This window comes from Electrona antarctica, assembly GCF_951216825.1.
Source record: "Electrona antarctica genome assembly, chromosome: 14".
Classification (NCBI taxonomy): Eukaryota; Metazoa; Chordata; class Actinopteri; order Myctophiformes; family Myctophidae; genus Electrona; species Electrona antarctica.
The window spans coordinates 18,900,214-18,927,868 of record NC_136795.1 but is presented as its reverse complement, the minus strand read 5'-3'; the positions used below and the strand labels follow the sequence as shown (position 1 = coordinate 18,927,868).

At 41.9% G+C, this 27,655-nt stretch overlaps 2 protein-coding genes across 3 annotated transcripts; one reads left to right on the top strand and one right to left on the bottom strand.

The window, feature by feature from the left end:
• Positions 1-376: 376 nt before the first annotated feature.
• LOC306937674 (chitobiosyldiphosphodolichol beta-mannosyltransferase-like) lies at positions 377-8,663 on the bottom strand. Of its 2 annotated transcripts, XM_079521571.1 has the most exons (13): positions 8,308-8,663; positions 7,436-7,513; positions 7,206-7,309; positions 6,170-6,318; positions 4,614-4,703; positions 3,733-3,846; positions 3,044-3,165; positions 2,738-2,776; positions 2,558-2,617; positions 2,248-2,358; positions 2,057-2,171; positions 1,391-1,466; positions 377-888 (listed from the first exon to the last, which is right to left on the bottom strand). In XM_079521571.1, the coding sequence occupies exons 1-13, from the start codon at positions 8,633-8,635 to the stop codon at positions 748-750; spliced, it is 1,527 nt and encodes a 508-aa protein (XP_079377697.1). In that variant the 5' UTR covers positions 8,636-8,663; the 3' UTR covers positions 377-747. The 2 variants fall into 2 exon arrangements, with proteins under 2 accessions (XP_079377697.1, XP_079377698.1); XM_079521572.1 differs by lacking the exon at positions 2,248-2,358.
• Positions 8,664-11,474: 2,811 nt separating this feature from the next.
• LOC306936224 (uncharacterized protein) lies at positions 11,475-16,050 on the top strand (the record flags this gene model as incomplete). The annotated part of the gene is made up of 3 exons (XM_079519717.1): positions 11,475-11,734; positions 12,558-13,816; positions 15,886-16,050. Exons 1-3 carry the CDS (start codon positions 11,533-11,535, stop codon positions 16,048-16,050), a joined length of 1,626 nt encoding a protein of 541 aa, XP_079375843.1. The 5' UTR covers positions 11,475-11,532.
• Positions 16,051-27,655: the final 11,605 nt, after the last annotated feature.

Genomic DNA, 27,655 nt, shown 5'->3' with positions numbered 1-27,655 from the left:
TTCACACCAACATGCTACTCTCCTGACATTTGCCACCCTGATAAGTATTATCTTGTATATCTTTTTGTTTTCCAAACACCAATCCTTTGTGTTTGCATGCATGGTCATCCACATACTGTAATTAAAGTGTAATATACCGTATGTAGACACCACATTGGCCACTGGATTGTATATCAATGTCACCGCCATATAAATCCACTGCAAGAAATATGAATTATTCATGTATACAGTAAGTACCTGAGCCTAAAACAAATTTGTTTTTATAACCATTACTGACACTATCTACATAAGCTAAGGTATGGAAACACACATTTATTTAACCAAGTATCCTAACTACATGTGACATTTGTAACAAATTGAACCGCTTGAAAAGGTAGGGAATTCAGTGAGTTGTGATGATTTTAATTGTGGCGAGACCTGCTTCAATAGAATAGAATGTCTTTCCCCTGCCTCGTTGCCACGTATGAAGGCCACGTTGATGCATCACTCCAATGAACAGCGGCGGCCAATGAGGTATCTACACGTGTATATCATCTGTCGGTGGAAACCTCATACGTCCAAAACTGTTCAGGATTCAAATGACAAAATAGCAAGTTCAAAACATGTTGCTGGATCTGCTACTTTTGATGCTTGTGTGACGCAGTATGATCAAGTAAGGCGTTAATTTACAAAAAAAATAAAAGTTAAAACATGGAGATGAGGTTTCTGCCCGACAGCAACAATGTGTATGGTACAACAAGGTGGTCGTCATGACGACTGATGGGTGGAGATCAGAGGCAGGACATTCTTGTCCCAGTTGTCGTCCCAGCGTTGCCCTGTACTGGTGCGGAGGTTCCTCCGGAACACACCCAGCCTGCCCTCTGTACTGGAGAACTCGGACAAGAGAGACTGTGAAGGAAGGCCCACACACACAAATAATTAATTATCTGTCAGGCACTATCTTTTTACCTATTTATCAAACAGTTAAAATGTAATTTGGAATATTATGATCCATGCACTATATCTCCACAAACAGTGTTGGTAAAATCCTTGGTGTTCATTTAACTCTGAGAATATACAAATGGAACTAATTTGTTTCCGTCTGTACAGCTCTATATGCAATCATTGCTACAGAGTGTTTGGGATACCAATTTCATACAATGAGAGAGAACTCATATGGGATCAACAAGTGAAATTGGAAGTGCTGAAATAAAAACAGCAACATTGTAATTTGAACACTACATTTTAAGCTGGTTTCTCTTCTGACCGGATGAAATTGATGACCAACCTGAAAATGTTTTTTTCTGTTTATTAAAGAGGTGGGCAGATGAAAAAAAACACCTTTTTAAACTGAGGATTTGACAGTGTGCTGAATACAGCATTGCAATGTAATTTCATATTAACCAGTCACCTTCAGCTGCTGAGACAGTTCGTGAGAGTCTTTGAAGATCAGGCCATTTTCCTCGTGCTTCACCAGCTCATGTAAACTGGAGAGAAAAATATTTAATTTAAACTTAACATATAACCCATTTCTTTTTTTGTGGCTTTTTATGCCTTTATTGATGGGGTACATTAATTTGACAGGAAAGGGGGAGTGAGACGGTGGGGAAGACATGCGGCAAAGGGGCTCGGTACTCGAACCCACGACACGCCGTCAGTCTGGAATACCGGCCCAGGCCTATAACCCATTTCTTAAGATAGCATCCCAACCAGGATTTCCTCCAGGGTACATTTCCGAGAAGAGAAACTGCGTTGGATCTATAAAATGTTGCTAGCTGAAAAGTGGATTTGAGGGTGTGAGTCCTAGAGAGTCATGCTTTGTCAATGAAATGTCAGAAACACATCGCTGAACTTAGAAAGACCAAACACACCAATAACAACTATAAAGACCAACTATAGTGATCATTGTGCATCCACACTGATGAGCGATAATGTTCTGTACATTAATGAAATCATCACAATGAAAGGAATCACAAAAATGATCATTCATCACTGTCATTATAGATGTGGTGTGAACTCATTTTTAAATGTCATATTTATAGTTATTATAATTATCACGTGGACAATTCGTGTTTACCAGTTGAAGTGGATGGCACAGACGGGCAGGCAGCAGCCAAACATGTCCACCACCTTCATGGGCAAATCCAGACCACTGGATGACTTGTGGAGACAGACGCCCAGGTCAGCTGCACCTGGGAGGGAAAGCAGATATATGGCACTCAATTTGGTAAAAGGAACAGGAATGCAATCCTGCTGTAGTAAACATACCTAATAAGACAGGGTAGTCCTCTGCCTCCAGCCAGGGAGTACAGATCTTCACGTGTTCAAAGTCTAGAGTCTCTATAAGTGTCCTGTAATACTCCTTCTGTGGGCCCTTCCCTGCGCACACGTACACGCACACACACACACACAGACACACGTTAGATTATCATTGACACACACACACGTTAGATTATCATTGACAGTGCCAAGTCGGGAGTCTGACATGGAAATGTACTACTGTACTACAATATGACCATTGACCAATAAGAATAGTATTCACCTATTCAACAACCATTTATGAATTTTAGCAAGTTACCTGTGATAACACAGACCAAAGATGGCAGGGCAGTTCCTTTTCTAATAAAGCCTTCATACTCTGTTGAAAAAGAAACAAGTCCACAGTCAAAAGTGATATATGTTTATTATTTTTAAAATTACCAAAGAAAATGTTTCTGCGGAACAGATGAAAATAGTGCTTTGTAAAAAGACCTCCTACCTTCAAGAGCCTTCAGAAGAACAGAGAAGTCTTCATCTTCTGCAGGGAGAAAGAGAATTTTCATTTTATTGTAACAGCAGTATACCCAGTAAAGTGTAAAATGTTCATTTTTATCCACAAGAAACTCTCGAGCATGGAGTATACAAATGGAACCAAATGGACCCTTCATTTGTACATTCTCCACGCTTCCATTTGTAGATCAGCTATTCTCGCAGAATATTTGCTTATTATGACATGCCCAGAAGAGGGATGGTAGGTTTCATGTTGTTAAGTAAACCAAACGGCTTTAGTCACCAGTTTAGTCACCTGTCCAACTGGTGCTGCTGAGCAGCAGTGCAGGTCGATCCAATGTCAGGGTCACGGTGTCACCCGCAAGGTCACGAGCTGTGAAGGCCGTCCTCTCCACCTCCCCTTCTGCGCACTGGACACTAGAAAATGTATATGGAATGGGTTGAGAGTAACTCGTTGCTGTGCCACACATTGTGAGCTTGTAGATCTGCCATTTACTGTGTGTGTGTGTCTGACATGCTTCCCAACCATAATCGGTAAGGATCGTGGTGAGGATAACTGGGTCTACTGTCAATAATGTAATGTCTGTGTCATGAAATGTTGTATATTTGTATTGTTATTGTGGATTTTGTGGCTTATACCAAGAGACTGCAAATGAGCTGAAGATAAATATTGTACACTACATCAACTGGCAAAATTTACATTTAATAGTGTACACATGGTCCCTTAGAAATAAAGTAATAGTAAATATTAAGGTTAAGGTAAGGATGGACAAACCAATATATCGTCTCTGGAAGATTATGCCCAAAACGTGGCTTCATGCTGCGTTTTCAGTTTTACTTTTGATGCTTTTGTGACGCTGTAATATGATCAAGTAGTAGGGTACACATTTACAAAAAAAACACAAAAAGAATAAAATGGAGATTATTGAGGATATTATGAGCCCCCAGTGGGTAGATGTGTGGATTATTTCACAGGGTACTCACCCGTCAGACTGGAACTGAGGATAGGTGTTGGACAGTCTCATGAAGAGCTCATGCTGGAGACTGACTGGAGCCTCTTTGAATATGGCAGGAGGTTTGTCATACAAGGTTGTTGCCCTTTAGACGTCAAAGCATTTAGCATTAGTCCAAAAATATTCAATGTCCTTTTTGGGAAGTATGATAAATGATAAACCACACTGTAGGATTCCCTGACAGTGTGGGGAGAGAGTTGACTGAAAACATGGCATGTGCTACCAGCCACACCATTACACTACCCTTCTGTCAATGGTTGCCATTTTAACCTGTGTCAGTCCCTTGCAGTTTTCACCCCAAAACAACTTTAGCTTGATTTACGTCGCAGATCAAATAAAGACTGGGTATATGATACATTCATTCATCACGTAAAGCTTTCATATAAACCTAGGGATCACTTAAATTGGCAGCTGTCCAATCAACAAAGCATAAAGATTAGATTCTAGAACTTCACGGTTACAATGGATGGTTTGGTAGAATTTGCGGCTGAGGTGACGTGTGAGGTGACGTGTGAGGTGTCAGGTGAGTGTTCTGTCCAGGAGCTATTTTTCGTGTCTACTGTCTACATGCACAGTTATTAGGCTATGAGAGAGTCATGCATACGCAAAGAGGTAGTTGAGTTCCATGCCGTCAATCTGTGTCTCATGTGTTGTGCTAAGCTAATGGAAGCTAATTAAGTATGAAAAACATTCAATGGGTCACAAAATGCAGAGGAATGCAAACATGACTTGAAAAATACCTTATAATCTGGAATAAAGTTAAATAAAAAAATTAAATAAAAATAAAAATAATCTGGATATGTATTTGGAATTGGATACATGTATGGGTGCAAAAAAGAAAGAAAATCATACTTGATGCCCCAGTTCTTCAGCAAGTCATCCTTCATGGCATTGGTAACACACAGGTGGTGGGTGGCCAAAGGGCCAAAGAAGTGTTCATACCTGGTAAAGATAGAGGCAACAAAATGTTAACATGGTAAACTGACACTTTTAAACTGCTAAACATCATTCATCACTCCATCATCCCAATAACACATTCTGTAAATAAATAAAGTGCCCCTCGGGGCACAGGTCTCCAACAGGGCAGGTCAGGTTGTGGCCTCCTGGTGGCGCTATAATAGGCCAATGTGTAAAGGGTGACATTTCTTCTTACGCCTTGGATGGCAATTGGATGATTTGAGGCATTTTGTTCCAAAAATGTGTTTTGCAAAAATCCACCTGTTGGTGGCGCTATAACAGGCAACAATGTGATAAGGGTGGGATATATTCCTCAGCCTCCTCAGCACTTTACCCTTCTTATATTTATATGTTCACTGTGTTGTTTTTATACTGTGCTGACTGAATAAATAAATACAAATACAATACAATACAATACAGGCCAATGTGAAAAGGGTGGGATATATTCCTCAGCCTAGTAGGAAAGTCTGTGAAAGATTTCACGTAAATTGCATGCTGCGTTCATGATTTGAGGCTTTTTGTTCAAAACGGGCCAATCCTGCCAACTTTGAAAGCCAATGTTAGCCAATTAGGATGGAATATGAAATATTGGACAGATCCGGCTTGAACACATGACTATAGAGACAGTGTGTAACGATGTGCGGTATTTTTGGACAGAATCTGGAGGAGTAATATCAAAAAATGTGTTTTTCAAAAGTCGGCCTCCTGGTGGCGCTATAACAGGCCGCTCTGGAAAATATGGGGTAGTGGTTCATCGTTGGCATGTGTGCAAAATTTGGCATCGACCGGGTTAACGGTGCCGGAGATTAGCTGGTAACAGACGGACGGACGGACACACACGGACGGACACATACAGACGGAGTACAAAACATACTCTCTCCCCAAGCCTTCGGCCTGGTGGAGACAAAAATGATATATATAATATAGTATGTCAGATACAGTATAGGACAAGTCCATGTAAAGGACAAAATAAGAAAACATCATGTTAGGCCTACATATCCATCATTTGCTGCTGTGCCTTTTCTTTCTAGCAAACTCCACTGACAGTTTCAGATAACACATCACCACAATATTTCAAACTACGTCGAGTCAACCTACACCAAGTGAACAATTATGGACATATGTATGTGTACAGCTACTTAGTACATAGTGCCTGCAGATAGTGCCTGCAGTTTCAACAAGTTGTGCATTCAGATATTTGTGCATGCGTGGTCTCCTTTTTTGCTTTAACCTGACCATTCTCCTCTGACCCCTATCGCCTACAGAACTGACACTGACTGGATCTTTCTTTCTAGGTTTAATGCACCGTTCTCCATCTCTGTAAATTCTACACACCAGATTTTCTGAGATGCTTATGATAGTTAAGCATGATAGTTCTGAGTTCATGCGTCTTAGCTGAAGGTATTTTAGGTTTTTAGACTGCATAGTAACATTCATAACAATATACTGACCACTTAGCCAGTCTGACAATAGGGTGTTTCTGTCCGTGGGAGAGCGCCATGATGGTGTAGCCATAGTTGTGCCAATCAATGATGAACCTGCTTCCACGCACAGCGCAGACCAGACACACCACGGCAATGCTAGGCAAGCCTGGGGGGTTCTGCAACACACAGAAGACATCATCCGTGATGGATTGTTATATACAGGTAGACAGACAGATTTAACCCATTAAGACAATTTACAAATTACAATTTAGGCATTTAGCAGGAACAAAAGCATGGGAATACATCACATATATAAAATGCATTTATCATGAAACATGCGTAAGTTAAGAACATAACGTTCTTAACGTAACGTTAAGACCCAAGGCCGATTCTACAAATGCCTTCTGAATCAGTAGCAGATGTACAAGGCCCCTGCTGTGAGCTTGTGGGACTACCTTTTTCATGGAGCATTAGTTTTTAGGAGTGCTTGTTTTACACCGCAGAAAAAAAGCGCACCATCAGCACCCATCAGGTAGAATGCTCTGCGAAAAAGGCAGTCCCGTGAGCTTGTATATCTGCTATTTTGAATAGCCAACGCCTTCCCGGTTTTAATGGGTTAATCTGCAGTATCAGTTTGTTTGCCCTCCATAATGTCAGAGTTTGGAGGCTGGGAGAGAACGACTATGTGAATAATAAATTACATTATGCTAAACATGTTTGGAAATAATGCCTCAACTGTATACACAATGTATGAAGAGTGATAACCAGTTCAAGGGGCACCTGAGACCTCTGGGCACCTTTTTATATATTTGTAATGATATTTGAGGACAATGCAACAAAGCCATTTTGGGCATAAAGTAGAAGTTGAAGGGTAAATTTAATTCTGATAATGATGCATGTTCAAATAATGTATACTTTACATTATTTCTGACCATTTTTAAAGCAAAAAACATATATTTATTATAATTTTTAACACATTTGGGGGAAAATAAATTGCCAATTTAAGATCGAGGTGCCCACAATGTTTGGATGCCACTCGGCCTGTATCCTGAAGAACATATACCTGCATTAGAATATGTGATTGTAAGTCCATCTTCATCAGAACATAGAAAAGCTGTAGTGACTGGAGAATCACCTTTGTCACATATGTAACCACCCTGGGTCCCACTTAAAAGAACCACATGCAAGTTAGTTAGTAATGCAGCTTTGGTTTCAAGTTAAATCGAATGGTAAACAGAAAATGTCCATGGCAGTGTTCAGTTTGTAATACTACTACAAAACATTTCAAGTTACCTCGAATGCCATTCACTTCTTTAATATGGAATATGCTTATTTTCTCATCTTGAAGTATGTGCTGATGGGGTTTGGTACCTTGGGAGAGGGGACAGCATCAATTACAGTGGCAGCGGTGGCCGAACGGATAGCGGCGCGGTCTAGATACCGGAAGGTTCCCAGTTCGAATCAGCCGTCCGACACGTTAAAATTACCACCGCTGAAATGCCCTTGAACAAGGCATCAACCACTACGATGAAATGTGTTCTATGAGCAGGGCCTGGCTGGAAACAAGTTCTTGAGCTTAGCCCAGATACCCTGGGTAAATATAGATTTCATTTCATTTCATTTCAATTAAATGTCAGACAGACAGACTTTATTGATCCTGTGGGGTGAAATCAGTTGTCATGGCAAAACAGCAGCTATGTTACACAGGACAATAATACAAACAATAGGAGGGGGGGAAAAGAGTAACCAGGTAGTAATAAGCAAGGAATAGGGAAAAGGAAACCACAAATACTACAGCTGCTGTACAGTATTGATGTTGATGATTGATTGATTGAATACTTTATTATTGGTCAGAAATGTAAACAATGTGGTACAGTAAGATATTATGGCTAAAATGATGTGTATTTGATTTATTAGCCTTGGATGAAAAGACTATCATAGATGCATTTGATCTACTGTATGATAGTCTTGATCCAAGGCTATCAATTTATCAACATACAAAGCACAACACATTAACACAATATTACATGTCTTCAGCAACCTTGTTTAGCCCTCGCACCACTTGAGAAATGGCGTGGTGAAAGAGCTTTTGACAGTCATGTTGCTTTTGACTACAATGAAAGAACTTGCAGCACTTTTTTTTAACTGAACACTCTTAACCTTACCTGCAAACCCCACAAAGGTAACGTGGTACCCGTGTGTTCCGAGGGACAGGCAGTGGTACTGCATGCGGGGACTGCGTCCCACGTCCCCCAGCACCAGCACACACACCCGCCGGTCAGTGTCGCCGTCCCGTCTCCGCGTCTCTCTCAACAACCGATACACCACCACGGCGACAGTCAGCGACACGAGGGACCAGGATGTCGCACTGACGTTGCTTAAATAAAATACCGCCGCCAACACTGCAACTAGCAGAGAAACGGCGAAAAGACCCCCAGACGTATTAGGCGACGTGGAGGAGTCCGCCATTGTTGTTGTTGTTGCACGTGACATGGCTCTTCTTCTAATCTTCTTCCAGACTTTTTCGGAGCAGACGCATTGTACGTGTGTTGCTGTCCCCTACTGTAATATTTAGTAATTACAGTTAATAATAATAATAACAATTCCGTTTTGTACCTGTAGCTACATTCTTATGGATATGCCAGACTTTTATTTTTAAAGCAGCTTTCGCACTCTGGTTTTGATTGATTGATTGATTGATTGATTGATTGATTGATTGATTTATTAACAGTTTGCAGAATTACAGTACATTTCAAGTACAACTCATTACAAAAAACTGTTAACTGTGAGTGGACGACACCATAAAGCATTACACTTGTTTACAATAGGGTCCACCATTTTCAATTCATCAAAACATTAAGAGACGTACGAATATACACAACTATATAGTCAAAACAGGAAATCATCATAGAGGAGGTAAAAAAGGAAAAGAAGCATATGCAATAGGGGCGGGTGAAGTGTGGCTGCGCCAGGCTAGAAAAGGGGTGGGTGGAGGATTCAGATTCAGATTTTACAGGGGCCCGTTTCGAATTGCAGCCATCCGTAGGTGTCCTTTGAGAGCAGTTTTGAAGTAGTCAAGGGATTTGCATGTCTTAATGACTGTTGGTAGGGCGTTCCACATGTTGGTGGCATAGGAGCGGAATGAATTTAGACCCTTGTTTGTTCCGAATCTGGGTTGCACATGGTTTGTTGAACTCCCTCTGGCCTCTGGGTGTGGACTTCATTGACATTAAGGAAGTATTTAGACAGGTACATGGGTATCTTGGTGGTGTAGCGAATCTTGTGGACCAGACCCATTGCAAGATGCTCTACTCTGTCATCAACCCTAAACCATTCCAGCCTGTCAAAGTGGGCAGGGGTGAGGTGGGTTCGGGGAGTGAGGCCAAGTAGTAGCCTTACCAGTTTGTTTTGGGAAGTCTGGTGCCTTGTTTTAAGGGCCTTAGAGGTGCTGTGGTACCAGGAGGTGCATGCATAGTCGAAGAAACCTTGTACGAGGGCTCCTGTTAGTGCTTCTGTTGGTGCTTCTGGTATTGAATTTAGAAAAAGATAGGTTACCTGGAAGTGCAACGCCAGTGCAGCGGAAGGAGGGGCAAGGATCATAAATGTCACCAAATAGCTCAGGTGAACGGTCCGGAGGAGGTAGCTGCCCACCTCTGACCTCTCTAGTCGGGTTTGAAATGCAGTCGTCAGAGGAGGATTCTGATCATGACAGTCAAACGTGCAGTGATGGAAATAAGGATGGATTTAAACAGGAATGGGATCCTGTTTAAAAAGGAATGGGATCAAACAATTCAGAAAGTGATGAAGAGAGATTCATTGCTGGGATGAGAGCAGAGACGCAGGTCGACGGCATTTTTAATGATCAATATGCGCTGGGAAAGTTTGTTGAGAAGAAAGTGGGGAGAATCAAATCCAGGAGGTCTGGTGATTTTTTGAGTGCAGTGCTGATTGATCAGGTGGACAGGGCATTGAGTATTATTAAATACGGGGAGCATGACGTGAGCACCTTTCGCCTTGGAGGAAAACGGAGCAAGGGAATTATAAGTGGAGTTCCATTGTCAGTGAAGCCACAAGCGTTTGTGAGCCTTGTTGAAGGTGTATGTGAGGCAAAAAGATTGTCCAGATTTAGAGATGGGAAACGAGAGGAAAGTGGGTCCGTTTTTCTTTACGTTTGCAGGAGAGCATCTACCCCAGAGAGTGTACCTGACTTACATGAGCTGGTCAGGCCATATGAAAGAGCACCGGCCATGTGACAGCAGTGTGCAGGGAGAACAGAACGTGTGGGAGGTGTGGGGAGGAAACATGTGAAGAAGAGGAATGTAAAGAACTGTGGTGGGGGTCTGGGGGACATTACACTGGATCAGCTGGGTGTCCTAGGAGAGAGAAGGAGATTATGGTGAGCAGGGTTAGAGCAGAAGGGAAAGGATTGTCTTACGCCGAAGCTGTGAAGAGAGTGGAGAGGAGCAAGGCCAGTGATAGTAAGGGCATTTTATCAGGTATTTGACCAATCCATTCCAAGCATTAGTTTTGCACAAAAAACACTCCTTGGGGGGGAAACGGCCTCACAAACGTGATGAGGTCAGCACATTTGGTCAAGTGGATATGGCCTAATTTAGCCCAAGGAGTGTTTTTTGTGCAAAACTAATGCTTGGAATTGATTCAGAATCATGAAAACCCCCTAGTTTCATATGTCACATGCTACTTAAAGAATGATGAAATTTTGATGTTATGGGGTATGGTCACATATTATGCTAATAACTCAATTTCCCACGGGAGTTGAATTTCAAACTTTTAGTACATGTTATTAGACACCTTTAGAAACACATTGGTGAAGACATTTCTTGGTAACGATTTAGTTCCCAGATTTTCATAGATTTCTCTTACTATGAGGATAAAGGCGCAGCTGAGGGAATTGAGAAGGAAATTTGGAAGTGATACAAACGTCTGAATGGATAAGAAGCGTTTTTTGGCCTTCATCGCAATGGTCATTAATTGTGCAGTTGATATACAGACTTTAAGTCTGAACGTATCAAGATGGTGTTGGAAGCAGCAAAGACATTCTTGGACATACTGGATGTAACTGGAGAAGACTTGAATACCATACTACGGGAAGAATTCACACCGCCTCAGGCGCCAATATATTATTAAGATTGCACAGGGTATGGAATGGATTAGGACCTGTGCAAATAGAGATAATTAAGTTTGTTTCGTCTGATCCACGCACGGGTCAGAAGGGAGCGGTAATGCAACTATTTGGATGCCAACCGCCAAAAAAAACACGAAGAAGAAGAAGTGAAGCGGAAGTAGTATCTTGTAGTTTTAGACCGACTAGCGTCAGAACTGTTTATCATGATAAAGAGATTTAGGCTAAAAGGCTATTATATACCAAGATGAGTAAAATTCAAGGTGTTCGGGTCCTTGTGGAGCAGTTTCTGTCTGCGACTGCTGATCAGATCGTGGAAGCTGTTGAAAAGATGATCTCAGGCTACGAGGAAGAAATGTTCCAGTCTAAACAAGAGATCAGTCGACAACGCAAGCTGCTCGGTGCGCTTCTACAACCCGAGATCCGGTTAAATAGAATATCCTTATCCGGTATGTGATACAAATTACAATGTATCATTGATCGGTTTGTAAAACACAGATCAAATAATAAAATAGAATACCAGGTGTGTGTTAGAGATGATTGCCTGCGTCAATCTAGCCTGCAGAATCAACTATCAGCCTCTAATGTAAAACGCCCACTTCAAATCAAATGTTTATTCTGGTGAAATTCAGGATGAATGTTTCCAAAATGCATGATGAGTTTCACCAATCACTGAACTACTGTATGACTGTGATAACCGTTTTAATGCTGTGTGGTGTGACGAAGTCCTGGTCTACAGCTACAGTGAAGGAGAGGTCACACACGGGGCCAGTGTTGTTGTTCTAGCTCAGATGTTGGATATCTAATCATTTAGCTAGTGTTTACTATTACTACACAGTACACACAGCTGTTTTAACCAATTATACCTAGCTCCGTTTGGAACCTGCTAATGGTTACCATGGCATCAGTAGATTTTATATAGCACATCCGAAGGTAACTATAGCAAAAACCCTGAGTAGTACCTTTATTGGTCCCATGAGGGAAATTCAGGCCCCAGTAAAAGTTACAGATACAGCCTGGCCCTAGGCTCTAGTCTAGGGCATGTACTTTAAGTACAGTAGGTGAAGAAGGGTATCATCAGATACACAGACATGGTGTATACACCGTATGCAATCATACAATCATCCTGCCTGAGATGTGTGATGAAAACGGTACAATCTCTTTATTAGAATGAACCAGTATGTTGAGTCAGGAGACACTGCACGCATGTACACACACACACACGTTGTTCAAGCCTTGCTGGATGTTCTTTTCTCCTTTTCTGCTCCTCAGAGGAAGCACAGCTCAACCTCTCTGTGTGGGAGGAGGATCTCCTCACTGAGCAGCAGCAGGAGTGGAATTCCAGTCCGAGGCAGAAGAACCCTGAGTCCCTGCAGACTGAGAGGAGCCACAATGAACCTTTGAGCATCAGCCAGGACAGAAGACCAGAGGACGACACCATCCATGACATATTCACTCCTCATTGTGAGAAACATGAAATATACAAAGAAGAGGAAGAACCTCTACCTGTCACTCCAGCTGAGCAGATGCCAATAGAGACTGATGAAGAGGTCCCATCTCCAGGATTCTCTGAAAAGGCTGAAAATGACAACGACAAGGACTGGAGGCTGAGTGAAGCTACTCAAGATGAAGACGGTGACAGAAGTGAAGGGACAGAAGGGAACAGTGGGCAACTTTGCACATCAACCGCAAAATCCCACATAATTTGCAAAGTGTGTGGGAAATCTTTTCATGGCAAATTCTCACTGGTGAATCATCTAGAAATTCACCCTACAGATGTCTGTGGGCTGTGTGGGGGACACTTTGAGAGAGAGCAGGATTTTCAACGTCACCTGGAAACTCATGTGAATGTGAAAGCTGAGGCGGTTTGTGATATTTGTGGGAAATGCTTTGCTAATCCTTACAGTTTTAAGATACACATGAGGAGCCACATGGGAGAGAAGCCGTTCAGATGCAAGGAATGTGGTAAATCCTTCAATTGTCGCTCAAATATGACAAGACACCTTAGGATCCACACAGGGGAGAAGCCATACACTTGCACCACCTGCAGCAAACGCTTCAACGACCGCAGTGCATTTAAACGACACATGAGGACTCATTTACAAGACAGAACACTCACTGTAACCACTCCCATAGTTGACGATGAGGATGGCAATGTCGAGAAGGACAGTACAGTGCAGTCATCAAAAAGGTTGCGCATACACAAGAAGAGTCACACAGGAGAGAAGCTGTTCAGATGCAAGGAATGTGGTAAATCCTTCAACTGTCGCTCAAATATGACAAGACACCTTAGGATCCACACAGGGGAGAAGCCATACACTTGCACCACCTGCAGCAAATGCTTCAACGACCGCAGTGCATTTAAACGACACATGAGGACTCATTTACAAGACAGAACACTCACTGTAACCACTCCTGTAGTTGACGATGGGGATGTCAATGCAGAGAAGGACAGTACAGCGCAGACATCAAAAAGGTTGCATACAAAAGAAGAGCCACACAAGAGAAGCTGTTCAGATGCAAGGAATGTGGTAAATCCTTCAACTGTGGCTCAAATATGACAAGACATAAGAGGACCCATACGGGCGAGAAACCCTACCTCTGCAGTGTTTGTGGCAGGTGTTTCTCTGACATTTCTAGTCTTTAGTTAGTAACTATAGTAAGTGAGTTTTCAAATTAATGTAGTGGAGTAAAAGTACAATATTTTCCTCTGAGATGGAGTAGAAAAGTATTGGAAATTGCCTGGTAAAGTACAAATTCCTCAAAATTGTACATGTACTTAGTTGTACTTTACATCACTGAGATCCATCCAAACTGGTGCCACAGTGAGCTGTATTGATGTATTTACTACTGTATAAGAATAGATATTTAGTATTTTTTGCTAGGCTGTATTTATATGGACTGCCTGGCGGCAACAAACTACCAGAAGTCTGAGTTGTCCGATAACAACACATTTTTAGCAAAACACTGGAAATCATGTCTTACTGTCATAGGATTGCTATCTGCTATCCATTAGGACCCTGCAATATATCAATTATATTGTGTTATGAGACTAGATATTGTCTTAGGTTTGGGATATTGAAATATGGTGATAATGCATAATGGCATTATTGTTATCCATTCCTGGGTTTCAAGTGGCTAAGTAATAATATATTATTACTTTTCTTTTTCTTTTTAGTATTCAGACAGCCAGCAATGGGTTAAACGCTCCCCAGACAAACTTTAGTCTCTGTGACACCTAGTCTGCATCAAAGACTTTTAATATAGGCTACTTAATCAATCTCGGTTGGAGACACTAGAGGCAAAATGGTACACAAATGGTCTCTTAAGTAGGTGTGGTTTTCTTCTCCTCCGACAGATTTTCTGTTTTCTGTTTTTATTATTACAGACTACTGTTGCACAAAGTTTTGGCATTGTGAGTTGTGACATGGTCAATCAAACTTGTCTTTATATAGAAAAAAAAAAATTTCCACCGGTGTTGTGAATGACGATATTGTGTATGTATGTGAACATCATTCCACTTGCACACTGATAAAGGAGAAATAAATTACAGATGGCAAAATGATTCCCAAGTCAGACCCCATCAACCAAGACAGTTGTGGAAATGTATTGAGCATGGGAACACACATTTTATTTGATTATCAATATGTCCAAATCCATACAGATTTCACGTAGGCTACTATATTTACATATAATCTCAGTTTATATGTTTTTAGAACATCGATCTTATGGGGACAGAGCCCTCTGTGTTGTCAGACACTCAGACTGCAGATGGACTGAAACTGAGAGACTCCAGTTATCTTCCCAAATCCCACGAGAGTGTTGCTGGGATAAAGAAAGGTCGATAACAAAGTAGATTTACCCCTGATTTGTCTCGCTAGAAATAGCCATTTTAGTATGAACATCTTGAAAATATTGTGTGCCTTGTGGTGATTGGGGTGGGTCCAGTATTTAGTTCAGTGACCATGGGGCTAAAGAATGGTTCAGAAGCTGTGTTCACGTTCACCCATTTTTTTTGAGTGGTGTAAACCAATCCAACAACTGGCTTTGTACCCGTGTCTGTTCGTACCAAAAGAAAATCACACCCGTGTGAACTGAGTGGTGTAAGGTCTTATATAGACTGATCAGCTGTGGTCTGACGTAATGTCTGACGTAATGAAATCACACCCGTGTGGACTGGGTGACCATAGCAACCATGCTCATTTTTTGGTACGAACAGACAGACAGACACGTAAACTAACAAAGCCAGTTGTAGGAGTGGTTTACACCACTCAAAAAGCGATGTACCCGTGTCTGTCCGTACCAAAAGAATCACACCCGTGTGAACTGAGTGGTGTAAGGTCTTATATAGACTGATCAACTGTGGTCTGACGTAATGTCTGACGTAATGAAATCACACCCGTGTGAACTGAGTGACCATAGCAACCATGCTCATTTTTTGGTACGAACGGACAGACAGACACGTAAACTAACAAAGCCAGTTGTAGGAGTGGTTTACACCACTCAAAAAATGAGCACGGTTGCTATGGTTAGTATGTGACGTCACTATATAAGACCTTACACCACTCAGTTCACACGGGTGTGATTTTTTCTACACCAGGGGTTCCCAACCACCGGTATGTGGACTGGTGCTGGTACATGGTACATGTACGACGGGTATGCGAGAAGGCGGCCGGGAATTCTGTTTCCCGGCTGGGAATCTATCTATAACCTTCCAAGCAGAGAGAAGTTGACTCGGTCGCATGAATATTGTAACTGTCGTTGACACTTGCTGGGTTTAACTTCTATTATTTCTTGGTTTGAAGTTAATTTGCGTTGCTTTTTGGGATACCTTTATTTTGACACTTCCTGTACGTTTTGGTTTACCTTTTATTTTGAAACATCCTGCCATGGCACCGGCACGCACATATACCTGCTCGTTTCACGCACCCCCATTCATTCACACTCGGAGACAGTGACAGTAGAGAGAGACGGCGTGTGTGTATACAGCAGCACAACACGGTATGTTTGTTTGGAAATGCTTCTCACACTTTTATGCGGTAAATGTTGAACCTAGACATTTGTACCTTCAGTCGATTGAGCAGTTTATACCTTCCACAGTGCCCGTCTGCTGTATTCAATGTTGACAAACATGCAATGATGGGTGACGGTGTATGAAGGTTCCAGGTGGCGTCCAAACAGCTTGTTAGCCCCTCGATAGCCGGAGCAAGGTATAGGATTGTTTGGTTTGGGTTTTTTGTTTATTATTTACTTTGGGCTTAATTACTTTTGTTTGGGTCTATGATACTTTGGTTGGTGCATTTATTGTCCGTTTGGGTTTTTCTATGTTAATGACTTTACTGAATTATAATCGACTATGAAGTATTTTATTGTTGAATTGTACTAAGGTGATTAATTCAAATGCACTGCTTTTATTGTTGAATGGAACTATGAAATGTTTGATATGTCTAAGAGTATTTATTTTCTATTTTCATAGTTTTCACGGTGTTCGATCCATGCTGAAAGAAGGAAAAAATAAAAACACCCGTTGAAACCAATCCACTCTATTTCTTTACATCGAGGGCAGCTACAGTGAAAACTTGGCCCTGAAGTAACTCAACGTCGACACCTCCATCTCAACTACAGCCACCCTGTGCTTCAACCCACCGGCCCATTGTACCAAGTTTGTCACACGTCAACATCACAGTAATCCATACACTGAGAGAACTACTTATGATAGGTAGCTTATATATTTTGGACTGAATGAGCTTGAAACCTGCAATGGGACAATACATGCACACACCAATACAAAATAAATAAAAAACAACAAAAAATGTAAAAAGAACAAAAAAAATGTGAGAGAAAACTTAAGAGTTTTCCTTGTGAAGGGATTTAAAGGTTTGCTTCACTGTCTCAAACTGAGAATATGAAGCTGCATGCATTTTTTAATGACTAAAGGGGACATTTTGGGTATCTTTGTGTTGAAATGGTTGTTTGATATCCTTCCTTTGGGATTAAAGGTTTGTACACGTCTGTGGAGCTGCTTCGTGTTACGTTGTGTGTATATACTCGGAATGTTACACACAGACCAAAAAAGAACCCTGTGAAGTGTCAGTGATCAAACAACCTCTAAAACTCTGTATAAATGTCAACCCCTGAGACGGCGGGCAACATGCAGCAGCCCATAAATACAGAAGAGTCAACACGCAACACACTGGATACTACTGAAACTGGAGAGACATCAGCCAATGCACATCAGGCCAAATTAAGCACCCGGTCAAAAACCACAACAGAGAAAGGCCAGATGATGCAGGATGAGAATGCAAAGAAACATGGAAAGGCATTTACCAAAGCTTATACCACCTGGGCCCAATCAGCAAAGAATATACGAACGGCACTAAAATCATTTTGTGCAGCGGAAGACCTTCACGACATTAAACGAACCATCCAGAAACAACACAATGCAATCAGTGAATCTTATGAATTAATCCAACGCAACTGCACCCCTAATTCAGACATTGTGAAGAAAATGGACGCCTGTGTCACAATCACCCCCGAAATTTGTGAAATCGTGGATAAATACCTGCATACTATTAACCAACCATTCAATGAACAGCTTGCGAAAATACGTGTCAGGTCAACCTTAAATAAGGAGGAATATGGCTCAATTTTCGGAAACACCAAAACAGAAACCGTTATCTCAGATGCAGCAGATGAAGCGGAAACCCGCACGCACTCCCGTGGAACCCAGCCATTGCACCTAGCCACTTCCATAGTAAACGGCGATGATATAAAATCGACCTCTAGCCGCAACTCTAATGCCTCCTCCAAGGCCTCCCGGAAACGAGCAGACGCAGAGGCAGATCTCGCTGCCCAACAAGAAAAGGCCAAGGCCTTGCAGGAGATTCATAGCCAACAAACCAAAATACAAGAGGAAACGATAAAGCTACAGGAACTTAAGGCACAAAAGGACATCCGAGTAGCAGCAGCACGGGTTCAAGTTTATAAACTATTTGAAGAAGAATCTGAACAATGCAATAACCCACCTCTAAACATCACAGGTCCTCAATCAACTTCAAATCCGAAGCCGATAACATCACAAACACTCATTAAAACATCGGCTACATTGGATACAAACTGTCTGACACAATCACTCATAAGCTCACTGAGCATAAATCGCCTCCCCACCCCAGAGCCAACAATGTTTTCTGGTGAGCCATTGGAGTTTGTGGACTGGAGAATGTCTTTCATGGCACTAATAGATCGACAGCCAATACCTGCAAGCGAAAAGATGTTTTATTTGAAACACTATTTAGCTGGGGAAGCCCTCAGGGCTGTGGAAGGCTTCTTTTATAGAAACTCTGAGGATGCGTACCAGGGAGCTTGGAGGGTTTTACAAGAAAGATACGGAAACTCGTTCATTTTGCAAAAGGCCTTCCGTGATAAATTAATGAAGTGGCCCAACATTGACTCGAAGGATCCTTTTGCCCTCAGAGACTTTTCAGACTTCTTGCAAAGTTGTGTTGAAGCAATGCCACACATCAAAGGCCTATCTATCTTGAATGACTGTGAGGAGAACCATAGAATCCTCCAAAAACTACCAGAGTGGATTGTGCGTGGGTGGAGCAGGGTAGTAGTGAAGGAACTGGACAAATCTGGGGATTACCCAAACTTCCCATGTTTTGCAAAATACATCCAGACAGAAGCAAACATAGTTTGCAACCCTATTGCCTCTCCTTTTCTACTACACCACAGGTCTACAGACGATAAAATATCAAGAAAAGCCAGGGCATTCCACACCAGTACCCAGAACAATGACTCCAAACCTTCATTCACCTGCCCCATCTGTACCCAGGAAGCACACGGAATCGCTACCTGCCCCATATTCGCAAATAAATCGATCGAAGACAAGAAGGCGTATATTTTTGAAAATCATCTCTGCTTCGGGTGCCTAAGGAAAGGACACAGTAGTAAACAATGCCAGAAGAGACATACCTGTAGAGTATGTAACCGACAACATCCGACCTGCCTGCATGTCAACCGAGAGAACCGACCTGGGGGAGAAACGTCAAATCAGTCCACTTCCACAGACGACTATGCAGATCAGGAAGTCCATACTGCCATGGCACACACACTGTTCCAACGAGCTTCCGCCACCTCAAGCATTGTACCAGTCTTCCTGTCATCTTCAGAGGAGCCACGGAGAGAAATTCTAACGTATGCTCTACTCGACACACAGAGTGACTCTACCTTTGTGTTAGAAGACCTCCTTGAAGAGATAAAGGTAAAAACCCAGCCTGTGCAGTTGAAACTTAGCACCATGACGGCCATCAACACAGTCACTGCAAGTAAGAGTGTCCGAGGACTGCAAGTCAGAGGTATGCATTCTGACAAGCACATTCAACTACACAATGCCTACACCCGCAACTTGATCCCTGTAAATAAGTCATATATCCCCACCAAGAACACTGCTTTACAATGGCCTCATCTAAAACAACTTGCAACCAAGCTGCCGCCACTACAAGACTGTGAAGTTGGTCTCCTGATTGGAAACGACTGCCCAATAGCATTGGCACCTCTCGAGGTAATCACCGGAGACGATAACGACCCCTTCGCTCAGAGAACTGTACTGGGGTGGAGTATAGTCGGTTCAAGTCCACACCTTGATCGACCAGGGAACCACAAGTGTCTGACTGAGTTAAAGTCTAAAGCAAGCCATGTAGAGACTGAGAGACATGATGACCTCAGCCTGGGGACAGAGACCATCACTGACCTACAGGGACGCATCTCAGATCTGGAAGCGGAGGTGAAGGATGTGAAGACCTCTCTCTCCAAGGCCCACGCTGAGAACAAGCAACTACAAAAGAAACTCACTGACCTTGACCGGGAGCAGATCAATCAGGAGATCAACCTGACATTTAAGCTGAAGACCCTCCAGCAGAGTCTGGAACAGGAGGAGGCAGGACACCGGGCCACCAAAGCCAAGCTAGCTGATGAAAACAAGACTTACCAGTCCATTGTGGCAGCCAAGTCCGGAGCCTTGAAAGAGGTGGAGCGCAGCCTTCAGGAGGAGCACAACTCCAAGCTGCAGGTGAAGAGCGAGCTGCTGCAGCTACAGAAAGACCACTCCATGCTGGACACTGACTACAAGCAGTCCCAGGAAAAGCTGGATAAGCTGAAGGCAAACAAGGACATGCTCTCTGAGGAAGCGACAAACCGGCTGGAGCAGGAGATTCAGAAGCGAAGCCTGAGTCAGAACGACCTGAAACCACAGACTCAGCAGGTGTCAGTTCTGCGTTCTTCCGAGGAACAGCTGAAACAAGAACTCGACCACCTACTGGACACGAAGCAGACCCTGGAGAAACAGAACCAGGACCTACACACGAAGGGTCTAGAGACCAAGGGCATCATACCGGAGGCGGTAGGAAAAATCACTGACCCCACCCATGCCCACTGCAACAGCTCCCTTGAAGAGCTGGGAGTCATGGTTATTTCCCCTAAACCTCCTGTCACCAAAAGGCTAATTCAAAAAATGGTTCTCACAAACTGATGTGTTGTGAATCATGTTATGTTTAATTCTGAAGGATTGGTCCTGGGTAACATGATTGGGGGGAGTGTAACTGTCGTTGACACTTGCTGGGTTTAACTTCTATTATTTCTTGGTTTGAAGTTAATTTGCGTTGCTTTTTGGGATACCTTTATTTTGACACTTCCTGTACGTTTTGGTTTACCTTTTATTTTGAAACATCCTGCCATGGCACCGGCACGCACATATACCTGCTCGTTTCACGCACCCCCATTCATTCACACTCGGAGACAGTGACAGTAGAGAGAGACGGCGTGTGTGTATACAGCAGCACAACACGGTATGTTTGTTTGGAAATGCTTCTCACACTTTTATGCGGTAAATGTTGAACCTAGACATTTGTACCTTCAGTCGATTGAGCAGTTTATACCTTCCACAGTGCCCGTCTGCTGTATTCAATGTTGACAAACATGCAATGATGGGTGACGGTGTATGAAGGTTCCAGGTGGCGTCCAAACAGCTTGTTAGCCCCTCGATAGCCGGAGCAAGGTATAGGATTGTTTGGTTTGGGTTTTTTGTTTATTATTTACTTTGGGCTTAATTACTTTTGTTTGGGTCTATGATACTTTGGTTGGTGCATTTATTGTCCGTTTGGGTTTTTCTATGTTAATGACTTTACTGAATTATAATCGACTATGAAGTATTTTATTGTTGAATTGTACTAAGGTGATTAATTCAAATGCACTGCTTTTATTGTTGAATGGAACTATGAAATGTTTGATATGTCTAAGAGTATTTATTTTCTATTTTCATAGTTTTCACGGTGTTCGATCCATGCTGAAAGAAGGAAAAAATAAAAACACCCGTTGAAACCAATCCACTCTATTTCTTTACATCGAGGGCAGCTACAAATATACCAATACCAAAGGATTCATCAGTGATCCCATGCCACTGTGGTTTTTAAACAACTTCGAGTTATTACAGGGGGTCAAACCCCACATCAATCCCTGAAATTAGTGCATAGAAAACTGCTATCATCATCTATCCATCTATCTATATTCTCCTTTGACCAACAGTAACCCAATTTCCATCAGCACCCTGTCGGTTAACAGCACACATGGCAAACAGTGTTCAGGTGGGTCTAAATTTCTCAAAAAATGCTGCCCACCCAATCAGAAATGATAAATGGTACAGATATTTTGTGGTATTTTTATATTGGCTGAATATAAATATTCCCCAAAACTTTTGATTGCGTTGGCAGGACACATTTGGGTGGGCTCTGCAGTGGTTTAGGAGATTAGCTTCAAAACACACACACACAGAAAATAAAAAAGTTTAAAAACCAGCCTCCCCAACTCAATGATCGGATGTTAAAATGTAAATTAAGCCGCCTCCCCCTCACACTGATTGGATGAGTCGGAGAACTATACAATGTCAGAATCGATTGCAATACTATCAACTATATGTGCACACCTTCAGCAACACTTTGGTTGTCAAGACTCCTGTTTAATGAAATTCTAAACAGCTCTACTACAGAAGCATTGACGGGTAAGCTTTCTCATTCTGAATAATTAGCATGAACTTTAAAAAAAAGTAATACTACTAGGCCTATTACTACTACTACTACTAATAATAATAATAATAAAACGATTGCTACCTCACCTTTGTTGTTTAATCAATCTGCTGCGGAACAATATGGACAATATAAATTAATGTTGATCAATACGGATCTTTTATGTTTTCTTCTTTTCGGTGTAAAGTCTTGTGATAGCAGCTTCACCGCTGTCATAGGCTGCTGAGTGTTGATATTCACAGTTTTGTTTATTCATTCATTCATATTGATTGTCCTACATCATTAGGACAATCAATATGAATGAATGAATAAACAAAAACTGCATATGATTGTCAATCTGTCCAGTGCCTCAGTGAGGTGATTATAAAGTTCAAGTTAGTTGTTGTACTAGGCCACAACAATCTTATTATGGAATACTGTAACTAAGTAATTATTTATTTTATTGACTGTCCTACGTCAAACTGAATATCAGCAGCCATATAACGGCGGTGAAGCTGCTACCATTTATAACAGTCATAATTCCCCAAACACTATAGTCTATATAGGGCCTAACGATAAGGATAGTTGATGGCAAAGTCCGTACCACAACCATAAAGATTCAAGGTTCAAGGCTGTACTTTATTGTTACATCTTGTGTAGAGGACAGGTACATAAGAGTAAAACTTATTTTGGGTTGCCTTTCTTCAGACAATGCAGCAGCATTGACAATAATAGTAGAATGGGGATTAAAATGATAAAAATGTGAAAATATCGAAGGGAGAGAGTGCACAAAATGGCATAATCAAATCAAATGTGCATAAATTATAGTCTTGGCATATTGTATATAGCATCATCAAATGTGCAAATAGTTATTGGTATATTGTATTATACCAGCATTTTTCTGTTTATTTTTTTCCCAGTGGCTGCTGCAAACAGCTTGTCACAGTGTACACTAGTATTCTATCTATGTGCAATAGATGGGTGCCCTGGTCCTTCTCGTTCTTGACAGTTCAGTTCAGTTGTACCTGACTGTACGTGGGAAGAAGCTTTTTTTTCAGTCTATTGCCAGTGGCTTTGAGACTGCGTAGCCGTTTTCCATGCGGCAGCATCTCAAACAGATTTTGAATGTGATGGATTGGATCCTTCATAATTCCACGAGCTTTGCTGACACAGCGATCGTCGTACAGGGCTTCGATGGGGGGAGATCACATCCGCTGATGCGTTCCGCTGTTTGTACAACCCTCTGCATTGCCTTGTGGTTGAGGTCGGTGCAGCTGGCATACCAGGCAGTGAAACAGCCAGTCAGTTTGTGATCAGGTCTATCACTGTGGTGTCTTTGGCAAACTTGATCACTTTATTGGAACTGAACAGTCATGGGTGTACAGGGAGTAAAGAACGCACATAATGCATCCCTGAGGGGCTCCTGTGCTGAGGGTCAGAGGGTCAGAAGTCGAAAGAATATTAAAAGAATATTAAAGACAAAGGTAAACTATTAGTTATAGTGCTAGGTGTGAACGGCCAAATAAACTTGCTCAACTCAAAATAACTTTGTACGGTGCAGATTCTAAACATCAATATCAATATGATATGATATGATATGATATGATATGATATGAACTTTATTTGTATAGCGCTTTTCAAAACATAGTTCCAAAGTGCTGCACAGAGCAAGATAAAAACAGCAAGAAACACACAATAACAAAATGATAATGGCACACAAAACAAGGATGTATGTACAATTGGCTATTAAATAGTTAAGGTGGGTTTTCAGGCGTGACTTGAATAACGGGACGGATGGTGCTATCCTAATGTGCACTGGCAGTGCGTTCCACAGTCTGGGTGCCCGAGCGGCAAAAGCCTGGTCACCCCGGGTAACTAGGTTAGTGCAAGGGACAGCCAGAAGGGCCTTATCCGAGGATCTGAGGGTGCGCCCGGATTCAGGGAGGGATAGCATATCACGGATGTAAATAGGGGCTAACCCATTTAGGGCTTTGAACGTGATTAGTAGGATCTTGAAGTCACATCTGGTGCTCACCGGCAGCCAGTGCAGATCTGCTAGTATAGGTGTTATATGGTCCCGTTTCTTTGTATTTGTCAGTAGTCGAGCAGCAGAGTTTTGTATTAATTGTAAACGGGATGTGATTTTCTTCGGAAGGCCAGAGTAGATGGAATTGCAATAGTCAAGGCGAGATGATATGAGAGCGTGAATAACAGTCGAGATCCGGGGCTGAGAGGAATGGCTTGATTTTGGATATGTTCCTTAACTGGAAGTAACAGGATTGGACGACTGTTGTTACCTGTTTTTTGAACGAGAGGTCTGTGTCAAAAATCACCCCCAGGTTACGGGCTGCAGGAGTGATGTTAGTGGAGAAGGAACCAAGTTGTGCGTGTAGTGGAAGGGTTAAACTAGGGGGGCCGAATAATATAATCTCTGTTTTTGACTGATTTAGTTGGAGAAAGTTCTGTGTCATCCAGTCTTTGATGTCTGATAGGCAGGCCAGTATGCGTGACATATTTCCTGGACCTGGTTTTAATGGCATATTGAGCTGGGTGTCGTCCGCGTAGCAGTGGAAATGAATATCATGGGTGCGAATGATGTTACCGATGGGAAGCATATATAAACTGAATAGTAGTGGTCCTAGGATAGATCCCTGTGGGACCCCACACGTGAAAGGGGCTCGAGAGGAGGAAGCCTCACCAATGGTAACGGAGACACTCCTACCTGTGAGGTAAGACCTCAGCCAGTCCAGTGCCACCTCATTGATCCCCACCCAGTGCTCTAGTCTATCAATTAAAATTGAGTGGTCTACGGTGTCAAAGGCGGAGCTTAAGTCCAGAAGGAATAAAACAGAGCAGTCCCCAGAGTCGGCGGCGAGGAGCAGGTCGTTAGTGACCTTTAAAAGTGTTGTTTCAGTACTATGGAGGGTGCGGAAGCCAGATTGAAATTTCTCAAAGACACTGTTAAAATTCAAGTAGGAAATGAATTGATTGGAAACTACTTTCTCTAAAACCTTGGATAAAAAAGAAAGTTTAGAAATGGGTCTAAAATGGTTTAAAATGAGGGGGTCAAGGGAAGGCTTTTTCAGTATGGGCTGTACCAGGGCACTTTTAAGGGACTTTGGGAAAACGCCAGTGGCTAGGGAGCTGTTTAGAATTTCTAGGATGGAGGGACCAACTGTGTCCAGGACCTCTTTCAGGAAAGAGGTGGGGATGGAATCTAGTGAGCATGAGGATGATTTCATGTGTGATATTGTCTCTAGGAGTGTTGTTAGTGAAATTGGTTGAAATGAGGTGAGGTGTGAAGGAAGTGGTGGACAATTATCTGGGGCTCTGGGTACTGGGGGGAGAATAGAACATTGATCACAATTTATACTTTTATGGCAGTTCATGTGCCGAAGCAGAAGTCAATAAAGCAACAGACATGCTGTAACAACTGTAACCGGAAGGTATAGGCCCAAAACCTAGCTGGGCCCATAATATTTTCTGCAGAACCCACATTTCCCAAAACACATGGCCCGGTTTGGATTTGGCCGCTAGGTCGCCGGCTCGGGCTCCCTAGCTAAATCTACATCTGGGCCAAATCATTCAACAGCTCATAAATCATAAATTACCACCCACTGCCAGCTTTGTGTTTTTTTTTCGTATTTCCTTACCTTTCAAGTAGCCACAGAATATTTATCTCCACTACGATTGCACCCCCGATCATTGATAATAACAGAGCATTTCGTGGTGCGTTTGGAAAAAAAAAGTAAAACGGTCCATCACAATTTCGGCCCCCTTTACATGAGAACGGTTTCCATAGAAAACGGCAAAATAAAGTATCGTTTGCAGGGGTCCGTTTATACGACAAAACGCAACAAAGTGAAAACTCCTTCCAGGGTGGAAATCTTTGAAAACGCTGTCTCCTCCTGTCTCCGCATATAAATGGGCAAAACGTTGAATCCATTTACGTGTGACATCATGGCTTACAGGTTCACACTTATGTACAGAGCCATAGCCCATATTTGGAGTTCCTAGTATAGACTAGGCTTGATTTCAGAAAATGTGCTTTTTTAAAGTGCTTAAGGCAAATCGTGTTAATTTATTACATACATGTTTTCTAGGGGTATTAAGGGCTGCTGAATCCAAATCTGCTGTATGTATAACTCAAAAATGGATGCTAAGCCCTCAAAATGACCATTTAAAGATGGCGGCCACCACTATTGAAATATATTACATAGCATAGCTTTGACCAAAAAAGGTATAGAAACTTATTTTTTTTAATTTCTTTTTAGGTTTTCATATGGGGAATCCAATTCAATATTCAGATTTCAAATAAAGTGTGAGTAAATTGCGTAAAACTCATATATGTTGTTAAAATTGTCATTATTGGTGAATATTTTTCAACATTATCCGATAACTTATAATATGTTCCCAATTATTGTATACATAAATGTGTCATTATTAAGGTAACCAACTCCATAATACTTGCTCAAAAAGCATATAGCAAGCATGTGGTATTTAACAGATGGCCTAACTCAAATATCAGCCACTAAAGGTGGTTGCACACCGGCCGGGTTTTTCGGAAAACCGATGGAGAAACGCCGCTTAAAAATCCAAATTCGCGCCCGGTGTGTGGAGACCTTAACACCTTGCTGCTTCTCTCAGAAGGAGCTGAACCTCACAGAAAGGCTGCTCAGCTGCAGAAAAGAGAAACAATACACACACACACACACACACACACACACACACACACACACACACACAGAGAGAGAGCTTATCACTCTAGAATCTAGATAACTTACAAAGGGACATTGGGATCAACTTTGACCTTATACTTACTGTGTAAAAATGAAACTAATAAAACTGCTTTTCATTCATGTGATTAAAATGATAAAACAATATATAGATAAGGTTTCACCCTGCTATCAGTTCAGAGTGATACAGAGAGAGGTGGGAGGTCAGGAGACACCACATCATGAAACTGAAAGTGTTTGTTATCTTTTATGAAGTAATAACAGGTAGACACAGCAATGCTGCTGAAGACCTTTCTGTCTGCCGTTAACCTTTATTGAGTTTTATTTATTCTGCACTATAATTGTATTCCCCCCTTATTTTGTCTTTTAATATATGTTTTTTTCTTTTCTTATGTTTTACTAAAAACATAAGAACTAAAAGTACTAAAATGTCCTTTTATAATGTGTCTAGTGTTCTGCCTCTCTGCCTAAAGAACTTTGAATTGACTCGTTGTTGAAATGGTAAATGGTGCATTTATTTGCTTTACAGAGATTGTGCATTACATTCACACACACACGCATAACGTTAACCTCTGTT

Bases quoted from the DNA above. Each gene is read 5' to 3' on its own strand.
- LOC306937674 (XM_079521571.1), bottom strand. From the start codon at position 8,635: ATGTCACGTGCAACAACAACAACAATGGCGGACTCCTCCACGTCGCCT. The intron at 6,319-7,205 runs GTATATGTTCTT...TGTGTGTTGCAG, and splicing joins AATCACATATTCTAATGCAG to AACCCCCCAGGCTTGCCTAG. The intron at 889-1,390 runs GTGACTGGTTAA...CTTCCTTCACAG, and splicing joins AACTGTCTCAGCAGCTGAAG to TCTCTCTTGTCCGAGTTCTC.